General features: G+C 44.2%; 1 protein-coding gene across 4 annotated transcripts in view; it reads right to left on the bottom strand.

Annotated features, from left to right (window-relative positions):
• LOC142497681 (ephrin type-B receptor 2) overlaps positions 1–20,625 on the bottom strand; it is a 266,775-nt gene that overhangs the window by 135,256 nt on the left and 110,894 nt on the right. For all 4 annotated transcript variants that reach the window (XM_075605791.1, XM_075605790.1, XM_075605794.1 and 1 more), the window contains exon 2: positions 18,492–18,556. In XM_075605791.1, coding sequence (XP_075461906.1) covers positions 18,492–18,556 — 65 coding nt within the window. The remainder of the gene's footprint in view (positions 1–18,491; positions 18,557–20,625) is intronic.

The raw sequence follows: 20,625 nt of genomic DNA, 5'->3' as shown, positions 1-20,625 counted from the left end.
AAGGAACTTCACACGTGGAAAGTGTTCAACCAGTGTCTTCTATCTCTGCTCACATATGGATGTGAGACTTGGACACTAAATTTGGAGCTCATTCATAGGCTTCCGAAAACTCAAAGTATGGAGAGATGTTTGCTGGGTATTACCCAAACAGACGTGTTTGCTTCTTGTGCCCTTCTGTGACATCATGACATGGGTGTAGAAATTAAAGTGACAGTCAGCCGGTAATATCACAAGAATAAATTACCATTGTTGGATGAAGATGGTACTCGACTGGATTCCAAGGGATATAAAAAAGTAAGATGGGAGGAGGAAATGAGGAAATTAGGAAATGTGTTGCAGCAACGTGGAAAAGAGAGGCTTGCAACTGCAGAGCCTGGAAGATCATTGGGGAGGCCTTCACCCACCAGTGGATGGACAAGGGCTGAAGATGGTGATATACTTGTACACAGCACACACATTTTAGAAATTGGAGCAGCTTAAATAATTAGATTTAAAAAAAAATATGTCAGTCAAATACAGGGATGGCAACTTTAGTTCCCAAAGGCCACCAACAGGACAGGTTTTCAGAAAAACCCTGATTCAGAACAGGTGGCTCAATCACCTGTGCTGAAGCAGGGATATCCTGAAAACCTATCACCTGAGATCAGACTCCAAAAGACTATTCATGGTCCCAAGACTCAACAAAGTATCCGGACGTTCCTCCTTCTCCTTCCGTGCACCCCAAAACTGGAACAACCTACCAGAGACTCTCATATCCCCCACCAGCTTAAGTTCTTTCAAATCTAAGGCTGTCTCACACTTTAATCTGGTCTGTAACTGTTTCATACGCTCATAATACATACAGCTAAACCCCGTTATAACGCGCCTCGTTATACCGCGATTCGGTTATAACGCGGTTTTCCCGTGGCTCCCGTTTTTTAAAAAAAAAAAAAAAAAAAAAAAAAAATTTTTTTAAAAATTTTTTTTTTACATTTTTTTTTTTGCACACTGCACACACTCACTGCACACACACTGCTCATTGCTCACACTGCCACACTGCACACACACTGCACACTGCACACACACTGCTCATTGCTCACACTGACACACTGCACACACACTGCTCATTGCTCACTGCCACACTGCACACACACTGCACACTGCACACACACTGCTCATTGCTCACACTGACACACTGCACACACACTGACCACACTCACGCACACTCACACACACTTACGCACACTCACGCACACTTACAGACACTCACACACACTCACACACACACACACACACACACACACACACTTACACACACTTAGACACTCACACACACTCACACACACTTACACACACTTACACACACTTAGACACTCACACACACTCACACACACTCACACACACTTACACACTCACAGACACTCACACACACTCACACACACTTACACACACTTAGACACTCACAGACACTCACACACACTCACACACACTCACACACACTCACACACACTTACACACTCACAGACACTCACACACACTCACACACACTTACACACACTTAGACACTCACAGACACTCACAGACACTCACACACACTCACACACACTCACACACACTCACACACACTTACACACTCACAGACACTCACAGACACTCACACACACTTACACACACACTCAGACACACACTCAGACACTTACACACACTCACAGACACTTACCCACACTCACACCCATATACACACACACACTTTCTCTCCCATATATACATACACACACACTCTCTCACTCTACACAGACGGGCCGCGACCAGCACCACCACCCGCTCCCCCCCCTCCTCCCGCGCAGGCAGCGGGAGCACCGGGGACAGCGGTGGGGAGAAGAAACCCCCCGCTACAACCTCCATGCAGGCAGCATGGTTCTGAGGTAAGCGGCGACCTGAGGGACATCCCCACTCCCATCTCCTGCCCCGCGGCCTGTCCCGCGGTGACAGGGTGAAGCGGGGACAGGAGGGACATCCCCGCTCCCATCTCCTGCCCCGCGGCCTGTCCCGAGGTGACAGGGGGAAGCGGGGACAGGAGGGACATCCCCGCTCCCATCTCCTGCCCCGCGGCCTGTCCCGCGGTGACAGGGTGAAGCGGGGACAGGAGGGACATCCCCGCTCCCATCTCCTGCCCCGCGGCCTGTCCCGCGGTGACAGGGGGAAGCGGGGACAGGAGGGACATCCCCGCTCCCATCTCCTGCCCCGCGGCCTGTCCCGCGGTGACAGGGTGAAGCGGGGACAGGAGAGACATCCCCGCTCCCATCTCCTGCCCCGCGGCCTGTCCCGAGGTGACAGGGGGAAGCGGGGACAGGAGGGACATCCCCGCTCCCATCTCCTGCCCCGCGGCCTGTTCCGAGGTGACAGGGGGAAGCGGGGACAGGAGAGACATCCCCGCTCCCATCTCCTGCCCCGCGGCCTGTCCCGCGGTGACAGGGGGAAGCGGGGAGCGGAGGGACATGCCCGCTCCCATCTCCTGTCCCGCGGGATGAATATGCGCTAAAGCGCGGCGGCCATTTTTTTTTCTCGCGACCCCGTTAGTAACGCGGTGATCTCGGGGTGGACCCCGAGACCCGCGTTATAACGGGGTTTAGCTGTATTTTCTTTAACTGTGCATGCAATGTCTTGTATATAATGTATACCTTGTTCATTTATGTAACTGTATTTGTAACCATGTATTATTTTGTTTTACTCTGTGCCCAGGACATACTTGAAAACGAGCGGTAACTCTCAATGTATTACTTCCTGGTAAAATATTTTATAAATAAATAAATAAATAAACCTGATCTGTTGGTGGCCCTTGAGGTATTGCCCACCACTGGTCTACGACATTTAGGAAATCAACCGTTAAAGATTTGCCACATGTACACACAGACAAGAACAATATAACATGGTACATATTATGCTAAGCGCACATGGAAAAATGAAGGAAGGATTTAGAAACATATTGACTTTGTAAATGTTGCAGACCCATCAGCACTAAGAGGGTTAAACAAAGACAACAAGAGGGCTTAGCTTTTTAATAGAGTCGGTCTTGGCTGGGGAACAATACCAAGCAGAATCTTGGTCGGAGGCCCAGAAATTGTATTCATTTAACAGATAACAAGTTCCTGTATCTCCCTGTTGCATTTTCATAGTCTCTATAATGGACATTGTGTCTGCACAGGGAATGAAGCGCTTGCAGCGCAGAGAGCGGATTCATCTTGCATTCCTCCTACTTTCTTTAACCCCTTGGCTGCCAGCAGCTAATTGCACAGCAATGCACTGCAGGCAGCGAAAGGAGTACGTGTTTAAAAAGAGGACAAAAAAAGGAGGACCACAGAAAATCAAAAGTAGTCTTAAATAATACAAACCGAATCAATATGCGGCAATACCATTTCTTCCTATTGCAGAAAACGCCAGCTATTGTACACGCTGCCAACCAGAGCTGCTGGCAGCAAGATAAGGACTTTCATTGACAGGCAAGCCGTGTCAATAACATCTACTCTGAAGTCAAAGGAACTGTCTCTTGTTCTATTCTCAGGTGTATACCTCGCATAGGAAAGAAACAATAAAATGAGGGTGTGTCTGGCACAGGTGTAACCACAGAATGAGGAGAAGACTAGAAAGTTGGGAGGGTCACATAACATGATGTGGTCACAATGTTGAAGAGATGCTCACTACTCCAAGCACAATCTGGGTCTACTTCCTCAGTAACTCCTTAAATAAATGGCCACGTCTACAGCGCTGTGAGGGTCCATCTAATAATAGATTAGGTTCTCTCACAACGGGACACAAAGCGTTTCACAATTACAGTACAGTGTGCGGTGCACAGCACATAGGAATTGTTGCAGACACAGTCCCTGCCCCGTAGAGCTTAAAATCTATGTTTTTGGTGCTTGAGGCACAGGGAGATAAAGTGACTTGCCCATGGTCACAAGGAGCCGACACCAGGAATTGAACCAGGTTCCCCTGCTTCAAACTCAGTGTCATTGTTCACATTATTCAGTCTGTGTCGTTACTCACTGAGCTGCTCCTTCTCTAGACAAGGGGAGCGCAAACTTTTTTCCCTGCGCCACCCGGCCCCCCACCCCCCTTACCTTTGCTTCGGCGGTGTCATGACGTCACGTTGCCATGGCAAATGACCTTGCGGCGTCGTTTGACGCCGCGTTGCCATGGCGACACATGTAAGAAGCCGCCGGAGCCAAGGTAAGTGAGATTTACAGAGGCCTTCACTGCTCCCCCGGCACTTAATTTAAGTGCCTTCGAGAAGCGTGCGGGGCCTCTGTAAACCCCGCGCCCCTCGTAGACAGTCTCGCGTCCCCCAGTTCTAGACCCTACACTTTTCAACCAGGCACCCCTAAAGGGTTCCCTGCAATTTTAAGATCATTTTAAAATTGTACCAAATACAGAAGAATTTACAATGCATCTGATCTCAGACACGCTGTTAGAGAGCTTTGGGTTCCTCCGAATTTCACATAGGGTGCGGTGCCTTCACCAAAAAAAGGTTGGAAACCACTGCCCTACACTATGGAAATACAGATGCAGAGGTGTTTAACCCTGCAATCCACGGGTGTACCATTATATATATATATTTCCCTACCTATTTAATTTTTATGATTCCAAATTAAAAATCTTCCTAATTGGTATTTTATATAAAGCAAGGAATATATTCTTAAAATGATTTTACATTAGAAACATTCCATATCTATATGTACATTGAATATGAACATTTCCTATCCCTGAGAAATGTTTCTCTTGAGTTGTATATTTCATTAGGATAAGTCAAGTTCATTGTTAAGTTCTATTATTATTGTATAAAATGTATTGTATGGTCTAAGTATGAATAACACCCCAGGACTATATCTCTGTAGATATACAACATTGTTCCTTGAGCTCTTCATAGTCTATTCTCATAGATTAGATAATAGGTTTTAAATGGGCTGCCAATTAAGAATGGAGTATAGAGGCAGGCGGTACCAACGAAACGCGTTGGGTGAGAGTGTGACAGCTGTATCCATATCACTATGTGAGGCAGGCCGGCCGTACTACAGACCGGAAGGAACGGAAAACGCACGAAACTGTAAACAATCGTTTTTTGCACTGGACACCCTGCACTTGATCTTTTTTCTGTGCACCTTTTACATGTTATTGATACAAGTGCAATAAATTAAGATTATTCACTTTTATACTGCAAGTAGCCTGCAGTATTACGCTATGCACATATCCTCTTCTCTTTGAGAATCCACTGGAGCTGAACACCATTCATTGTGGGGAAAACACTGAAGCTTTGATTCTATTGAAACTCTATTGAAATGTGATTGCACAGAGAGAGAATCTTGGACAGAAAATTGTGTTTATTACAATATTACACTGTATATTTTTTCTCCTTCCCTCTTTTTTCTGGTATACGTTTTCTCGTAACAGAGGACTATTTTACCAAGCAAAAATTAGAGCAATTGTGAAGCCGCTACAACGATTGAACAGTGGAAAGTTTTAATATATCACATTTATTATTATTTATTTACTGCATGTGCAAGTTTGGCGCCTTAAAATATTCTACCACACAGTTAATATAAATATCAACTTTTTTTTTTTTTTTTTTTTTTTTTACAACAAAATTAAGGGGGTATTAATTTCTGGTTGACTTTCACTCAGAATCCAAGGTAACCACACCTTCTGAAAATCTGTGTAGGTGTCGTTATTAAGACTAACCAGTTTTCCTATGTAGCAAATCTGCCAGACTTTATTTTTAACTTTGGGGATTGAGGGAATAATTCTTTGTTTCCATACTGCCGCTAGTTCGCGCCTTGCGGCTGAAGATATGTGGCACAGTAATTTATTTTCATGTCTCGTGAGGAGATAATATGGTTTGTTTAAAAGAAATAACCAGGGATCCATTGGTAGGTCCAAACCGAAAAATCTGTGACCACATTTTGATTTCCAGCCAATAAGCTGCTATGAATGGGCACCCCCACCACATATGTATAAATGTGGCTTGTACTCCACATCCTTTCGGACATATAGTTGGGTACTCTGGGGTGAATTTAGCTAGTCTCGTGGGGGTTAAGTACCACCTCATCACAACTTTATAGGCATTTTCTCTGATTGTGATACACATTGAGGATGTGGCAACCTTCTGAAAAATATAATTCCAGTCTTCCATGTCTAGTACGTCCCCCAGATCATCCTGCCATTGTAGCATATATTTCAGTTTTTGATTCATATGCGGAGGAGGGCTAACAAAGTACCCATACAGTTTAGATATTAGTCCAGATGTGTTACTATCTGCTAGGCAAAGTTACTCAAATCTAGTTAGCAATTCGGGGGGTCGGATTTTGTTATAAAAGGCTTTCAATTGAAGGTATTGGAGGAACTGATTGTTTGGGATAACCTTTTCTTTGTGGAAATATTCAAAGGGTCTGGGAAATCCCTCTGAACCTACATCTTTTAATCTTGTGATACTTGCTATTTTCCAGTCTATAAACCTATTACGGCCCATTCCTGGACCAAATCCTGGGTTATCATATAGTGGAGTCATAAGTGTGTTCCGTGTTGTAAGGAAGTGTCGATTTGCAACCGAGTTCCATAATTTGAGTGAGAGGGCTATAATTTGGCTGGATTTGAGCATTTCGGGTCTCTTTCTCACTGAGGACCATAGAAGATTATTTAATTCAACTGGGGCAACTAAATCCGTTTCCAATGATACCCAGCGTCTGTGGACTGGATTAGAGTGCCATAGTATTTGTAAAGTCACGGTTAGTAATTCGTGTCGTCATTCTGTAAGGGAAAGTGCAGAGACACAGGCAAGCACTGTGAATAAAATTTAATCTGAAGTCAGGAACTGTCTCATGTTTTATTGTCAGGTGTATAACTAGTATGGGGAAGAGACCATAAAAACAAGGGTGTGTCAGCCATTCGTGTAACCACAGAATGAGGAGAGGACTAGAAAGTTGGGAGGGTCACACAGAATGCCTTTGTCACAATGCTGAAGCGATGCTTAGTAGGTAGAGCCCAATCTGGTGCTACTTTCTCTGTGACTTCTTTAATAAATGGCCGAGTCAGCTGAGCTCTGAATGTCCAGCCAGACCAGGTTTTCAGGATATCCCTGCTCCAGCACAAGTGGCTCATTCGACTGATTGAGCCACCTGTGCTGAAGCAGGGATAGTTAACAGACAGAGGTAGTCCTACGGCTCGACCCGATTATCAAATGGTATAGTGGATAAGGCCGAGGTGCACGCAGGAAGGGAATTCAACAGAAGCACATAAATGTTTACCCGTCTTCGGGTAAACATTTATGTGCTTCTGCTGAAGCAGGGATATCCTGAAAACCTGACCTGCTGGTGGCCCTTGAGAACTGGAGTTGCCCACCCCTGATCTAGACACTATTCTATAGCTCCCACCGAGAATGGACATATAAATGCAGGGGCGTTTAACCCTGCAGCCCACGGGTGTTCACTTGTTACATTATTGAGGAATGCACTGGATGCTGGAGTCGCAGAATATTAGCCGGACAATGTACTCCGTGCTCTACCAGTAAAAAACAAAACAAAAAAAACTCTGTATCAGCGACATCGTAAACATTTCAACCAGCAAAACCGTAGCAAGCTTGTCCCCTTAACACTCCTTGTGCACGCGTTCAAAGACCTTCCTTCTTCCAATCTCTCATAGTTCTCTTTGTTCTCTCACTTTCTCTTCTCGGCTTTGTCTTCGGACAGACGGAGTATTTTAATGCTGCTACATTTGGCAAAGTGGTGATCAGCTCAAAACGGACACACAAAAAAATGGTTGTGTATGTGTCAGGACTGCTTTAGATAACCACTTTGTTATCCCATCATAAGAAAACGGGTGCTCACTTGCCCCATAAAAGTACCAATAGTTGCATTCTTGGTCATGTAAGTCAGGGCTGCGCGAAGTTTTGTCGCTGCGCCCCCCTGCCAGCACTCCCGTGTTCGTGCCCCCCCCCTTTACCATCCTAGATCGTCGGGGTCATTGTGACGTCAAGTGACCCCGATGACGTCATTTAACGCCACGTTACTGTGGCGACACGTTATCAAATCATGCCGCGGGTTGCCTGACCCCGCTGCGTCATTTGACACCGCGTCACCACAGCAACGTGTCTCCAGAGCCAAGGTAAGATAGAGTACAGAGGCCTCGCGCGGTCCCGGCATTTCATATAAATGCATTGGGAAAGCGCGTGGGGCCATAAGCGCCAAGCCCCCCCTCCCCCCCCCCCAAAAAAAAATATTCTGCCGCCCAGTTTGCGCACCCCTGATGTAAGCGACTGAAGGCCACACCAGCCAACACTTTGCTTTCCTCAGAAGGCCGAGCTGCTGAGCAGGAGGAAAGCCGTAGTAACATTATACAGACAGAATACAACATGTGGAACGCGTTAGGGAGGAAAGCAATAGGAGCAAACAGCTTGGATGGGATCAAAAGGAGTAATGTGGGAAAGAGCGAAAGATGCAAGAAAGAGCAGGGCGGACAACACCGAGTATCATATTATACCTTCAGGTCTATTTATGAGGTAATGTACGGGAAAGATGGGATCTTTGGCGTGTGGAATCCCTCTATCTTACTGCCAAGGTGGAGCTGGGAGAGAGAGAAAAACCTACCACTCTACTTATCTTAACCCCTTCAGCTCAGAAAGGGGCGGAAGGGCACCGAGGCTGGGATTCTTCACAGACTTGACTTGATCTGTCAAGTGTGCGCCTAAGTGCGTCAAGCAGTGAAAGAAAATTAAGATAATACAAGTTTTATTCTAATAAGCAGTGTTGCACTTAACCCAAGAGTGGCCAACTCCAGTCCTCAAGGGCCACAACAGATCAGGCTTTCAGGATATCCCTGCTTCAGCACAGGTAGCTCAATCGAAGACTGAGCCACTGATTGAGCCACATATGCTGAAGCAGGAATATCCTGAAAACCTGACCCGTTGGTGGCCCTTGAGGACTATAGTTGGCCACCCCTGACTTAACCTATTCGCTGCCAGAGAGGTCGGAAATGCATGGCTCTGCATGGTCCATCTGACAGCGAAGGGGTTAATAATATACATTTAAGTGAAAGCATTCAGCTGTGTACAATTTACCATGTGTGGCAAAATGTAACCTTCACAGAGCAACACTCTGGGCATAATGTGCTACTTCTACAGCACTGAAGGGTGAAGTTATGTTTATTACACCTTGGGAAAGTTAGCCCTAAAAGCACAAATGATATATATATATATATATATATATATATATATATATATATATATATATATATATATATATATATATATATAACCAAAACTGCTTGAGTGAGAAGGACCTCTATGGAGGCCAATGTTTAAGTAGAGATATAATGTTGCAACCATTTATAAATCAAATTGCTCATGACAGTTTATGAAGCAAAGCACAGTGGCGCCCTATTCCTGAGAGGTGCTCCGAAATTATTTACCTCCGTGGGGTAACCAGGCAGGCAGGGGGGGCTGACACACATGCATTGCAGGCCCCTGAGGCATTGAATGAGTTTAATAAAGATAACTGCAAGCCCCAGATTCCTGATTGGCTGGTTTTCAAACAAACACCTCCTTAGGTTATGAGATCCAGGCATCTTGCAGGATACAAGAGAGTGTGATTACAAGATGTGTACTCTGAATGCTGCATCATTTTTTTTTTCCTTTCTAAGGGGCCAATCGTTAATTGTTCCCACATGTCTGTCAGTGCCTTTGAAAGAGGCCTGTCGCTACGTCCAGCCAAAACCAATCTTTGCTGGAGAGTAATATACGCTGAATAAATGTATACAACCTTTCAGCGAAGAAAGGAATTTCATCACAAATGACTCCCCCCGCCACCCCCCACTCTCTCCCTTCCTTCCTTTTTACAAAGGTGCTTGGGATGCGAAGAACACCTCTGGGGTATGTATGTGCCACAAGATGTAGAAGCGTTCCTTCATGCAATATTTAATGTTCACGTTGGAAGGTGGGAAGGAAACCCAGCCTCCCCTCATTGAATATAACACGCTACACATTATAATGATGGGGAGTACAATGTACTGTAAGTAAATGTCATATGTAGGGGAACTCTACGAGTATGTAATACTCCAATGACAAAAAGTGGAATACACACCAAAAAAACAAACCTTTTTAATATATTATAATACTCTTGATTGAATGCTATAAATATCCCCTAAGCAAGGGCCCACCCCATAGATGGGGGGGGGGGGGAAATCATACCATGACTCACTTGAAAAATTAATAGATATCCAGGACATCCAATAGCCACCTTTTCAGGTTTGCTGGGTTAATTTGTTATAAAGTAATTTAGTGAGCACGAGGAAGCTGCAGAAGTGGTTGTGATTAAATGTGTGTGCAAGCTCTCGTGTACAGTATATGCAATGACTGCACGCACAAACTCAGCTCACGAACACATTAGGTATCCAAAACAGCATGGCCTCTAGACGTGTGGAATTCAATACAAACAGGACCTTGGAATACATATATTTTTTTCCTGCAGCCCAAAGCCAACTCTACTCAGAGAAAATATCATTTCAGCGATAACCATCATACACCTTTGCCAAGATTATCATTATGATATTTGGGGGATGGTGGGATCCCATAGCCCCTAAATCACTGTAAGATGTTATGAAGTATATGGGGTGTGTTGTGTAAGAGATTGCTGGCAGATGTTATTATTACTGGGAATCAATGATGCCTTTAGGCTGCATTCTCTAAGTAGTAGAAACCCGAGACGTTTGTGAGTATATAGCCATATTCATCATTGTTATATTATGCTGTAAATTGTAAGGGAAAATTGTACTTGGGCTGTTCAAGCTGACCGTGAATGGCCTCTTCCAGTGATGGGGCGGCCAGGAAACCCGGCATGGCATGGAGGGGGCGAAAGATGTTAACACCAAGAGTCAATCAGGCACACCTCAGATTCTCAGAGTATCTCCAATATACAAAATATCCTGAGAGAGAGTGTCAAGGTGCATTTTGGGAAATTAATAGTTCTAGACTAAACTGGTCCGAGAAGCTCCCAAGTTTGCAGTTCTGGCAGAAGCAGCAGCACTGAAGTTAAGGTTTTCGGTCTAAACCAGATTGCATATTGAGTGTGTGACTCTTTGGGACAGGGATGGCCAATTCCAGTCCTCCAGGGCCACCAACAGGTCAGGTTTTCAGGATATCATAGCTTCAGTCAGTGAGTGATCCACCTGTGCTGAAGCTGGGATATCTTGAAAACCTGACCTGTTGGTGGCACAATTTTTGCGGGTAAAACTTGCTGTGCCCGAATTGTTCTGCAATCTACTTCTAGGTATAGAGCTATGTACAGATACATTGTTACCGGATGCATGATGCACATTCTTATTTCACGCCACACACAAAGGCTGTTAGACACACTGGGTAAGGCTATCCCATTATATCCAATGGGGGATTCTGTATCAAAAGAAGAGGTCCCTGGTCTGGAAATGTGGATAAGGAAAGCATTGAGATGCCTGTGTCAGCTCTGCAGAAGGTCACCGGTGTCACCCTGTTTGACGCCCAGTCCCCAGATAGGCTGTGAGAAGCACCGAGTAACGGCAGAGAGAGCAGACGACAGACAGTGAACTGAAAAGCCAAAAGGGGGGGCGTGGGTAACAGGCCGCATGGGAGGACGTGTCCTTGCAGTTAATATTTATCCTCATATACCACAAGACAGAGCTTTGTTTTTTTAAATGCAACCCCTCCCTCTCCCTCCTATCCCCCCAAAAATATATATATATTTTTTTGAGAACAAAAGATTTAAATGATAGCTTTGGTTGGTTCCTAAAACGCACAAGCATCTTTGGCAGCAGAAGGGTTAAAAATAAGAGCGACAAATCATAAGCACAGAAAAGGTACCATTTACTTTATATATATTTTTTTAATAATTTGTATGCCCCGTAGCGGTCTCTTTATCGTGCGGCAGAATTCCGCGGCCATTAGATTTTTTTATGGTCAGGCCAAAAAAAAATATGGATGTCAGTGGCTGATTTGGTAATGAAGCCTCCGACGTTATTACTGGATTCCAAGGGGGTGGGTTTGGGGGGTGGTTTGGGGGTGGAGAGGGAACACCACTAGTGGACTATCTTTAAGAATGGTTCTTTTCTTGGGACTAACAAGTTAACCCTTTCCGGGTCACGGGGAACAAATAACTCATTGGGTCCCTTTGGCCCTGAAGAGGTTGAGCCAACCAAAAGATTAACCTCCTTACTGCCAAACGGGATTGCAACAGGATAATTGGCTGAAGACTAAGCAGCGTGTCAGTGATTTCGGCAGGCGGGTGATGGAATCCATGTATGTTGGAGGGGCCAGCAATGCACTGCTCTGCAATGTGTTGCTGCCAGACCCTGACAGCAACGACTTTGATAGGGCTGAGCCTCTCCACACTGCACTCACACAGAAATGGCTAACAGCCTTAGCTCTGGAACACATGGCAATGCAGATCACGCTTTTGTCAGTCTTGCCGGCCTTTTATGTGCGTGGAAACATCCTGTATCAATCTTCTTTGTGTACTCCAGGGTGTGCTGAGAAAATACATGTGTATCGCTCTACACTTGCCCCCCAACTTTCTCCGCTTCCTTTCAACCCTCACTCTGCGTCCAATTAAAATGTGTATGGAGTTTGCTTTTTTTAGAAGAATGTTGCTGTCTATTTTTAGACTTTACTATATCAAATTACAAGAGGGGGACAATGTGCTAATGTGTTCCCCCCCGCTGGCAATGAAGGGGTTAAAATCCAGGACACAACACCATGGACTTGAGGCATTAAGGCAGGGGGTGGCCAACTCATGTCTTCCAGGGTTATCAACAGGTCAGGTTTTCAGGCTATCCCTGCTTCAGCACAGGTGGTTCCATCAGTCAAAGACTGAGCCACGGATGGAGCCACCTGCGCTGAAGCAGGGATAGCCTTAAAACCTGACCTGTTGGTGGCCCTGGAGGACTGGAGTTTGCCACCCCACCACTAAGGTAACTTAATTTTAACATAAAAGGATTAGGTGATGGTGACGCGCATTTGTGGCATTCTTTGACTACGGCAAGGCAGGAAACGGGCGCGCTGGCGCTCGTGTGCTGCGCTCTGCTCGGCCGGGCGATTCGTGGCCGGCTGGGCGCGCGCTTGTCTGGGGGTGCGGCCACGACGTCACGAAGCTGGTTCGCCCTCATTGGGCGAACCGCTCACGTGCGGCAAATTCATATTTGCTTGCACTGAGCGGGCGCAGGCGCTTGCTCACGCTGGCCACCCAAATTGCCGCAATGTGTTTCATCGCGGCCAGCGTGAGTGCGCCCGCTCGCTCAGCGCCACCCTGGCCGAGGCCTCAGATTACATTTCTGTTTATTTGGTAAAGAGTTATGTATTGATTTATATAAAACGTATGCGTTTGCCTTTACAAATCGAACTTCATTGTGGAATTTGCCACTTGTTTCCCCTTTTGTAATAAAGGTGAGAATCATACTGAGCCAATGAGAAAGGGAGTGCATATAAATACGCAGACATGGTCACACATTTTGTTATGGTCATTTCATATATGTTTTTTTTCTTTCCATTTTCAAATGAAAACACCATATTCATTGAGATGCATTTAAAAGCTATTCCCTATTTTAGATGGATTTTTGCAAAAATTACGGAGGAAACCAAATGATTACTATACAATTGAGGGAAGAATATAGTCTCTCGAAGATGTAGGGCTAGATTCAGTAAAAGCAGCCTCTCGCCACCAGGATGTCATGTTATCTATGCATGCCTGACACGAACCTCAACAGTTCACAGGGGATTAAGTGATATCATTCCGAACACTTGTGGTACAAGTGTTTCTACGCAGAAAAAAATGTCCTCCGTGGAATTTTCCTTTTTAGAGAAGACTTCCATCATATTGGATCAACATTGCTCAACTCAAACAAAAATGGTTTTCCTTTTAATACTCTGTTCTTTTGAACCCCACTTTTTTTTCAGTGCCATTTTTTATTCCTCAGCTATCTAGCCCTAAAATGGGTTACGAATGAGGATGGATAGAAATTCATCTATTTTTTTCCTCTCTGTAAATTGTCTTAAACAGTGTTTAAATTTTTTTTAAATAAATCAGTCTGGGAGCAAGACTGCATCATAATATGATGTTTATTCTAAATGCATTTTGTAAAGGATTGCTGCGTAAAGGCAAAAGTGCAGAATTGTTTCTGTTAATTCTTCTTGGTGTAGACTGTCTCTTGTAGCACAACCCAGTAATTCAGGTGATAAAAGCATGCGTAGGTAGCTTCCCCCGAATGGATCGTGGTAACCTGTGGTTCTGTGTACCAGACTCCTTCACTGATCTAGGAATCATCTGAGAAAATCTCCCTCACACGGCTGCCCTGTTGTCATGGTTTCCTCACCTTCTGTGGGAATAAGCCTGCAGAAGAACCTGAAATTATGGAGACTGCAAGAAGGGGGAGGAGATAAAAGCCAGGCATGTTTTATGGAAAGCCCTTATTGTTGAGATGCCGACACCGAAAGCATCACAGCTGAACTAATCCTCGAAAATGTGCCACTCAAAAGATTCTACTTTCTTTTTCTCGCAGGCCAGGAAAGTCACCCCCTTGTCACAGCCTCCCTGCTTCTTCAGAGCTTAATTAGAGTGCTCTCTCTTTCTCCTTCCTCTCTAATTAACATGCCAAGAACTCAAGACAAACAAAATAATACATTCAGACAGTTTACAACAGGCCCATAGGCCTCATTAGCAGATTGGGTAGGAGGAGAAATAAAGGTAAAATATGGGGAGAAAGATAAAGGGAGAGTAACATGAGGGGCAGGAGGGGGGCTACGTGGGTTTGCATATGAAGGGGGGGGGGGGGAAGAGGAGGATTTTCAACTGAAAAGCTGTGTAAGGAGTGAAAAAGAGGCTTGCTCCCATGACCTCAGCCATTGAGAGCCAATCATTTTCTAGCAACCGCTCTTCATTGATCAAAGACAGAAGGGATGAGGCCTAGCAGAGCCGGAGAAGCCTTTGGGGTTTGACAATCAAAGCAGCAAAAGCAAATATGCTCGGGAGGCTGGCTGCCGATTTCAGACTAGGCCGCTGCTGAAGTCCCTTTTTTTTTCCAAAAGGGGGAGAAAGGGGGAGGGGGTGTTTTGTCTGAAAGATTTTAATCTCTCCTTTCTTGACAGATTCTTTTCTTATGCCAACTAAGTTTCAGAGATTGTGTCAAAAGGAGCGCTTGGCCCAGCTCCAGTTGCGCAGTAGGGGGTTGAGGGGAAAGCGAACTTGTCAGCCGCTGCGTGTGAAATTGAAAGAAACATCTTCATTTTTCACTTTTTAAGGCCCCCTTTCAAGTTCAGAAGTGAAAGAATAATAAAAAAAAAAAAGAAAGAAAAAAAAAGTAATTTTCCAAAAACAATTTTTCCCCTCCCTCTTCAGGGAAACAAAAACTGTAGTCGGTGTGGAGTGTGAAGCTCTCCTCTCAACACCCAGCCATTCCCCTAGCTTGTGAAAAGTTCCAGGGGGCCGTCCCACACAGAGCTATTCAAAGACATACAACAGGGAACTACAGCTTCTTCAGCCCCTTTGCCACATTGTTGGAATTCACTGTTGTCGAGCCCAGACTGAATGCCTGTTTAGAGATGTGGAGTAAGACGCACCTGAATTCAGACTCCGCACACCTTTTGTGGCAGAACTGCTCTGTTCTCATTTCCTACAATCAGAAGGATGGATTATCACAGTGTTTTTCAACCAGGGTTCCAAGGAACCCTTGGGTTCCCCAGGCAGCCCTATAGGGTTCCCTGCAATGTTCTGGTGATTTGTAAATTGTATCAAATACGGAAGAATTTGCAATGCATATGATCACAGAGTTGCTATTAGATAAGGTTGGGGTTCCTCAGAATTTCATTTAGGGTTCCATAACCCAAAAAAAGTTTGGAAACCACTGGATTATCAGACAGGAGGGCAGTCCGTTTGCAACTCACTCTCTAGCAAACATGCATCCCATGTGACATCACTTACTTAGCAACTATTATTCTTTATCTTTTATATACAGCTGACGCTGTTTTCAGACACTACATAATTGGGCACATGAAAATACTGTAGATACGTTTAAATCCATTAGTGAGTAACAGGTGACCCCCTATGTATGTCTATCTTTAATAATATAGTGCCCATAGTGTACTCAGCGCTTTACAAAAGTGGCAATGCAGTACAGGGAATTAAAATAAAATAAGTGCAACAATCAGACAATAGGAAAGGAAATCCCTGCCCTGGAGAGTGTACAATCTAAGGGAGAAACTGTTGCCACCAACCTGTGTTCCCTCTCCCTAGGCCCTGCAAACCTGTGCAGGGTCTGACAAGCCCACCAGGGAAATCCCTGGTGCACCCTGGCAGCCCGCTCTCTCACCAGTACAGAGCGACATTGCTGCCGTAGTACAGAGCTTCTCCCTGCTCCCTTCAGTTAGCTGTTTTATGACAGTGTGCTCATTAAACGTGTCCCCACCAGTGCTCAACACCAGTTCCAAGGGTAAGAGGAGGTGCGGGACAGTATTAATGAGTGCCCCAGCATTAAGCAGCTGACCGGAGGTGGTGGGGCAGGCGCTTCCAACCTCGGCTGCAACATCACTGCTCCCGAGGGAGAGAGACGAGGTACAGCCCCTTTCCCCCTCCGTGTCACTCTCTACCCATGTGTTTTACTGCCTTAGTGAATGTCAAGTGTAATTAATGTATGGCCCTTTTAGGGCTCAATGGCCGCTCCGTCAATGCGGGATACAGGATCTTACTGAGCAGATCCTATGAAAGAATCGTAACATATGCAATTTATTATATTCAAAGATCATTTGGCAAATAAACCACTTGTATTTCTGAATTTATTGGTATATATCAATATATACATAAAATACTGTTGTGGTAGTGATAACCAATATAACCAGCTGTTATTTTATTAAATCAATCAACCTTCAAGCTGCAGTAATTAGCTTAGGCCGCGTCCATGGTCGGCTAGACTGCGCGGACGAGTGCGACAGCGCGCGGTGCGGGAGAAATCAGATCAATTTTATTCCACGCTGCGACAGCCAGGTCACAATGAGGGCGAACCAGTCTGTTATGTCACGGCCACGCCCCCCGACACACCTCGACCATCTCGTCTAGCCTGGCCACAAAACGCTCCCGCTAAACGCAGGTGACAGCACGCGCACGTACGCCAGCGCGCGGCCACCATGGACCTAGCCTTACGGTTCTGAGCACATATTGGCAGAAATAGGTCCATCTGGTTTGAAGAGATACAAGACAAAAATAGGTACAGTACCTGCTAAAAAAGGTACCGTTGGAGAGCACGTGCTTTACAAAATAAGATCTGTTGGTTAAATACAAAAATACACTGCTCTAGTAGTAAATTGGTAACTGCTACATGCATGAATAGGACCAATGTGCCCGTGCCTACACTCGTACAATGTAAGCAGTATCAGATATTTGTCTTTCATCTGTCTGACAATCACCAAAATAAATCAATAAATACTAAAGTAACCAAATATGGGAACGCTTGGCGCTCATTCTTAACCATTTATTCATCTTCTACCCCTTTGCATTGTGTAGACGCTATTTGCATGTCTAAGCATTAGGCATCTAAACGTAGTGTAGGGGGCCTCAAAGAAAAATACTTATATCAACCTAATGAACTGGAATTCCTGTGTACAGGAACGAGGTTCTTCAAACCTTCATGCAAGCAATCAGTCTTGTCCAACTCAACCTTGAATTCCACTTACGGCAAAATACACTGTACGCAAATCTGATTCTCCCAAAAACATTAAATCTGTGTGTTCTTGGGAGTAAAAGGGAAAAATATAACGGTCTTCACTTAATATTGCTTCTAACGCATTGGTTTGAATGTGCTGCCACAAATGGAAATGTTGACTTGATTAACTGAATTAGTGGGGAAGCATGTACATTTTGATTCTATGGTTTCTATAGTGCTCGGATTCTGCAGACTAAAGCAAAATCATTTTAAAGTCAATCATCACTCATACCAGTGATTCTTAATAAATTTGACATGTTGACACCCTTAGTATATTTTTAACATTCATTGTATGCCATGCTTTAGGTACATGGGTTATGATACTACATTATAGTTTTAAGATTTTGCAGTAAATGTTTCACTATAAATTTAAGGCAATGGGGCTTATCCAATAAACTGCAACAGTGCCTATCTGGCACTACCGCACGGAAAGACTTATATACGTGAATGGGATTTTCCTCCGTTTAGTGCCAAATCGACACCATCGCTCTTTATTGAATAAGCGCCATTGTTTTCAATGTCACTTTGTTACCTTTTTTTTGTGTGTCCTTCAAAATTTTGTCTTGGTCTAAAAATATTTCAAAACACACCTGTTGTGGGGTTGTGATACAGCAGGGTGTCACAAACCCTTTATGAGAATCGCTGCTCTACTTTCAATATTGGATCAACACAATTCTTTATTGCTCCTGGAAAGAGACAATTATCATGGGCAATAGCGAGGGGATTCTGCCTCTCGAAACATGTCAAGTACTCACCCCTGACAAAGGTTGTACAGTCCAACCCAGTTCTGCTGTTGCTGTTGTTGAATCCATCAATGTTTCTGCAAGAAGAAAGAAAACAAACTTTAATGTCTGGGGATTGACGCTGACTTGGAAAACAAAGAAACCAATCCTCTCTTACATTATCCCCCAAAAAGTGACATCTTACAAGAAGGTTTTCTTCAATAAAAAGTCAATGTTGCCTGGGCAGTCTATTAGTAAGTGCTGCTCCTACCATATTAGATACCTTTCCATCCCCAAATGTACTTGTAATAATATTTTCTGATATGTAGTGTGGGATACCATGTTAGCCAACTGGTCAAGAAAACTATAACATTAGGCTGGATGGAGATTGCATCTTAATTGTCATCATAAAGCTGCTAAATGCTTCTTTAAACATGAAGTTACCCAACAAAGACATCTTTTTTTACTCTACCATTTGTTTCCAGTACAAATGATCACCCTTTAAATAAATGAGGCTTCTGTGCCCTATCCAATGGGACCGTAGTCATTATGCCCATTATGATTCAGTGGCCGAGTCTGAGGGGATTGGGAGGAGGAAATAATGTAAAGACCACTGACCTCCATTTTCAATTAAATGGGGGAGTTGTTACAAATTATCCATAGCAACTTTTTGTTTTAAAAAATAAATAATAATACATACACATACACACACACACACACACACACACACACACACACACAAACACACACAGACACACTGCTCATCTCTTGCACTAGACGGGTTATCTTGCCCTCTTATACAACACACAGCTATCGGCTTGGTAAAAAATTCCAGGATCTTCACCATGCAAAAGGTACGTTAAGCCGGGTATAAATCCTGGCTCCTCGCGCATGCCTCCATCCCTTAGTACATAAATTATATTACATGATTAGAGGATTATGTGATGATTAAAGTCTCAGTTAAGAAAATAAAATGGCACCTGAAAAGAAACAGAAATAAAACGGTTCCGATCATCTTCCCTTCCATGGTCGTTAAAGGCCAAGCCATTTTTGACCCCAAAACTTCCAAGAGAAACACTGTAATGCAATTCAGTTCCAGAACTGCAGCATTTAATTCAAAATCATAGCAGTGATTTAATAAATCAGTTGTGTAGCATGAGAATACTTTTCTGTGTTTCACTCTCTGCACTTGTTAATGGTTTCTCATGTGTTAAGCTTCCCTGGGTCTCTACAGCAACTATTTAGGAAGCCACAGCACTTTCTCTTTTGAAATAGGCGGCCATATTGCGTGCCCGCAGTAAGCAGGATCTTCATTGATTGATAACCGGGGGAACGGCTCGATCGGCAGCTTTGATAATTGCATTGCCGTATAAAGGTAAGGGGAACTGCTGCATTTACAAAAACCAAAAAAACTGGCAAGAGGAAAAGCTGCTTTAAGATCAATGTATACTACATAAAAACGCTTGTTAAGAGATGCCACACAAAAAAAATGTTTTTTGTTAACCAAGCATCAATGATCACACCGTTACAGACTGCTGCACACTTGCAACTATAGTGCAAATACAGTACTTTTGCAGCAAAAATCTGCTTATTGTGACTATACAGAGATCATCGAGTGATACTCATACATAATTTAAGGTGTTCAGAACCTTATTCTCCTAGTGCTTGAAACTATGCTCTTTAATTTTACAGAACAAATGCAATATATGACTCTTTCCAGATCTATTGCTATGTACCGTATGATTTTCAGATCAAAATCAAGAGCCCCTATCCCAAGTGTATGTTTGTAATCCTCACACAGTGTTGTGGTCAATTTCACTTCTCCACAGCGATGCATCATTCAGTATGTTTACTTCAAGCCTTTGACTTTGAAGTTTCTCAACTCTGTCAGGTCTACAAGTTCGAAAGTTACGACGGAAATCAGACACTAGATGTAAGGATTTTCCTCCATCGGCCTGAGTGATGTAAGACAGTCTCCTCTCTGTTTAACTTGGTGAACTTTCAGTGGAGAACTGGGAGAACTTTCCGAGAAGCTCCACCTAACGTACATTCCCTTGGTATTCCAATCTAAACACCGAAGCCACACCATTCTGCTTGTGGCTGTGACACCGCACACATGCCGGGTATACGTTCAATTCCACTAGCCATTTTAAGAAGACCTTAATTA

Source organism: Ascaphus truei, chromosome 6 (genome assembly GCF_040206685.1).
Source record: "Ascaphus truei isolate aAscTru1 chromosome 6, aAscTru1.hap1, whole genome shotgun sequence".
In the NCBI taxonomy this organism is placed as follows: domain Eukaryota; kingdom Metazoa; phylum Chordata; class Amphibia; order Anura; family Ascaphidae; genus Ascaphus; species Ascaphus truei.
This window is presented reverse-complemented; position numbering and strand designations above follow the sequence as displayed.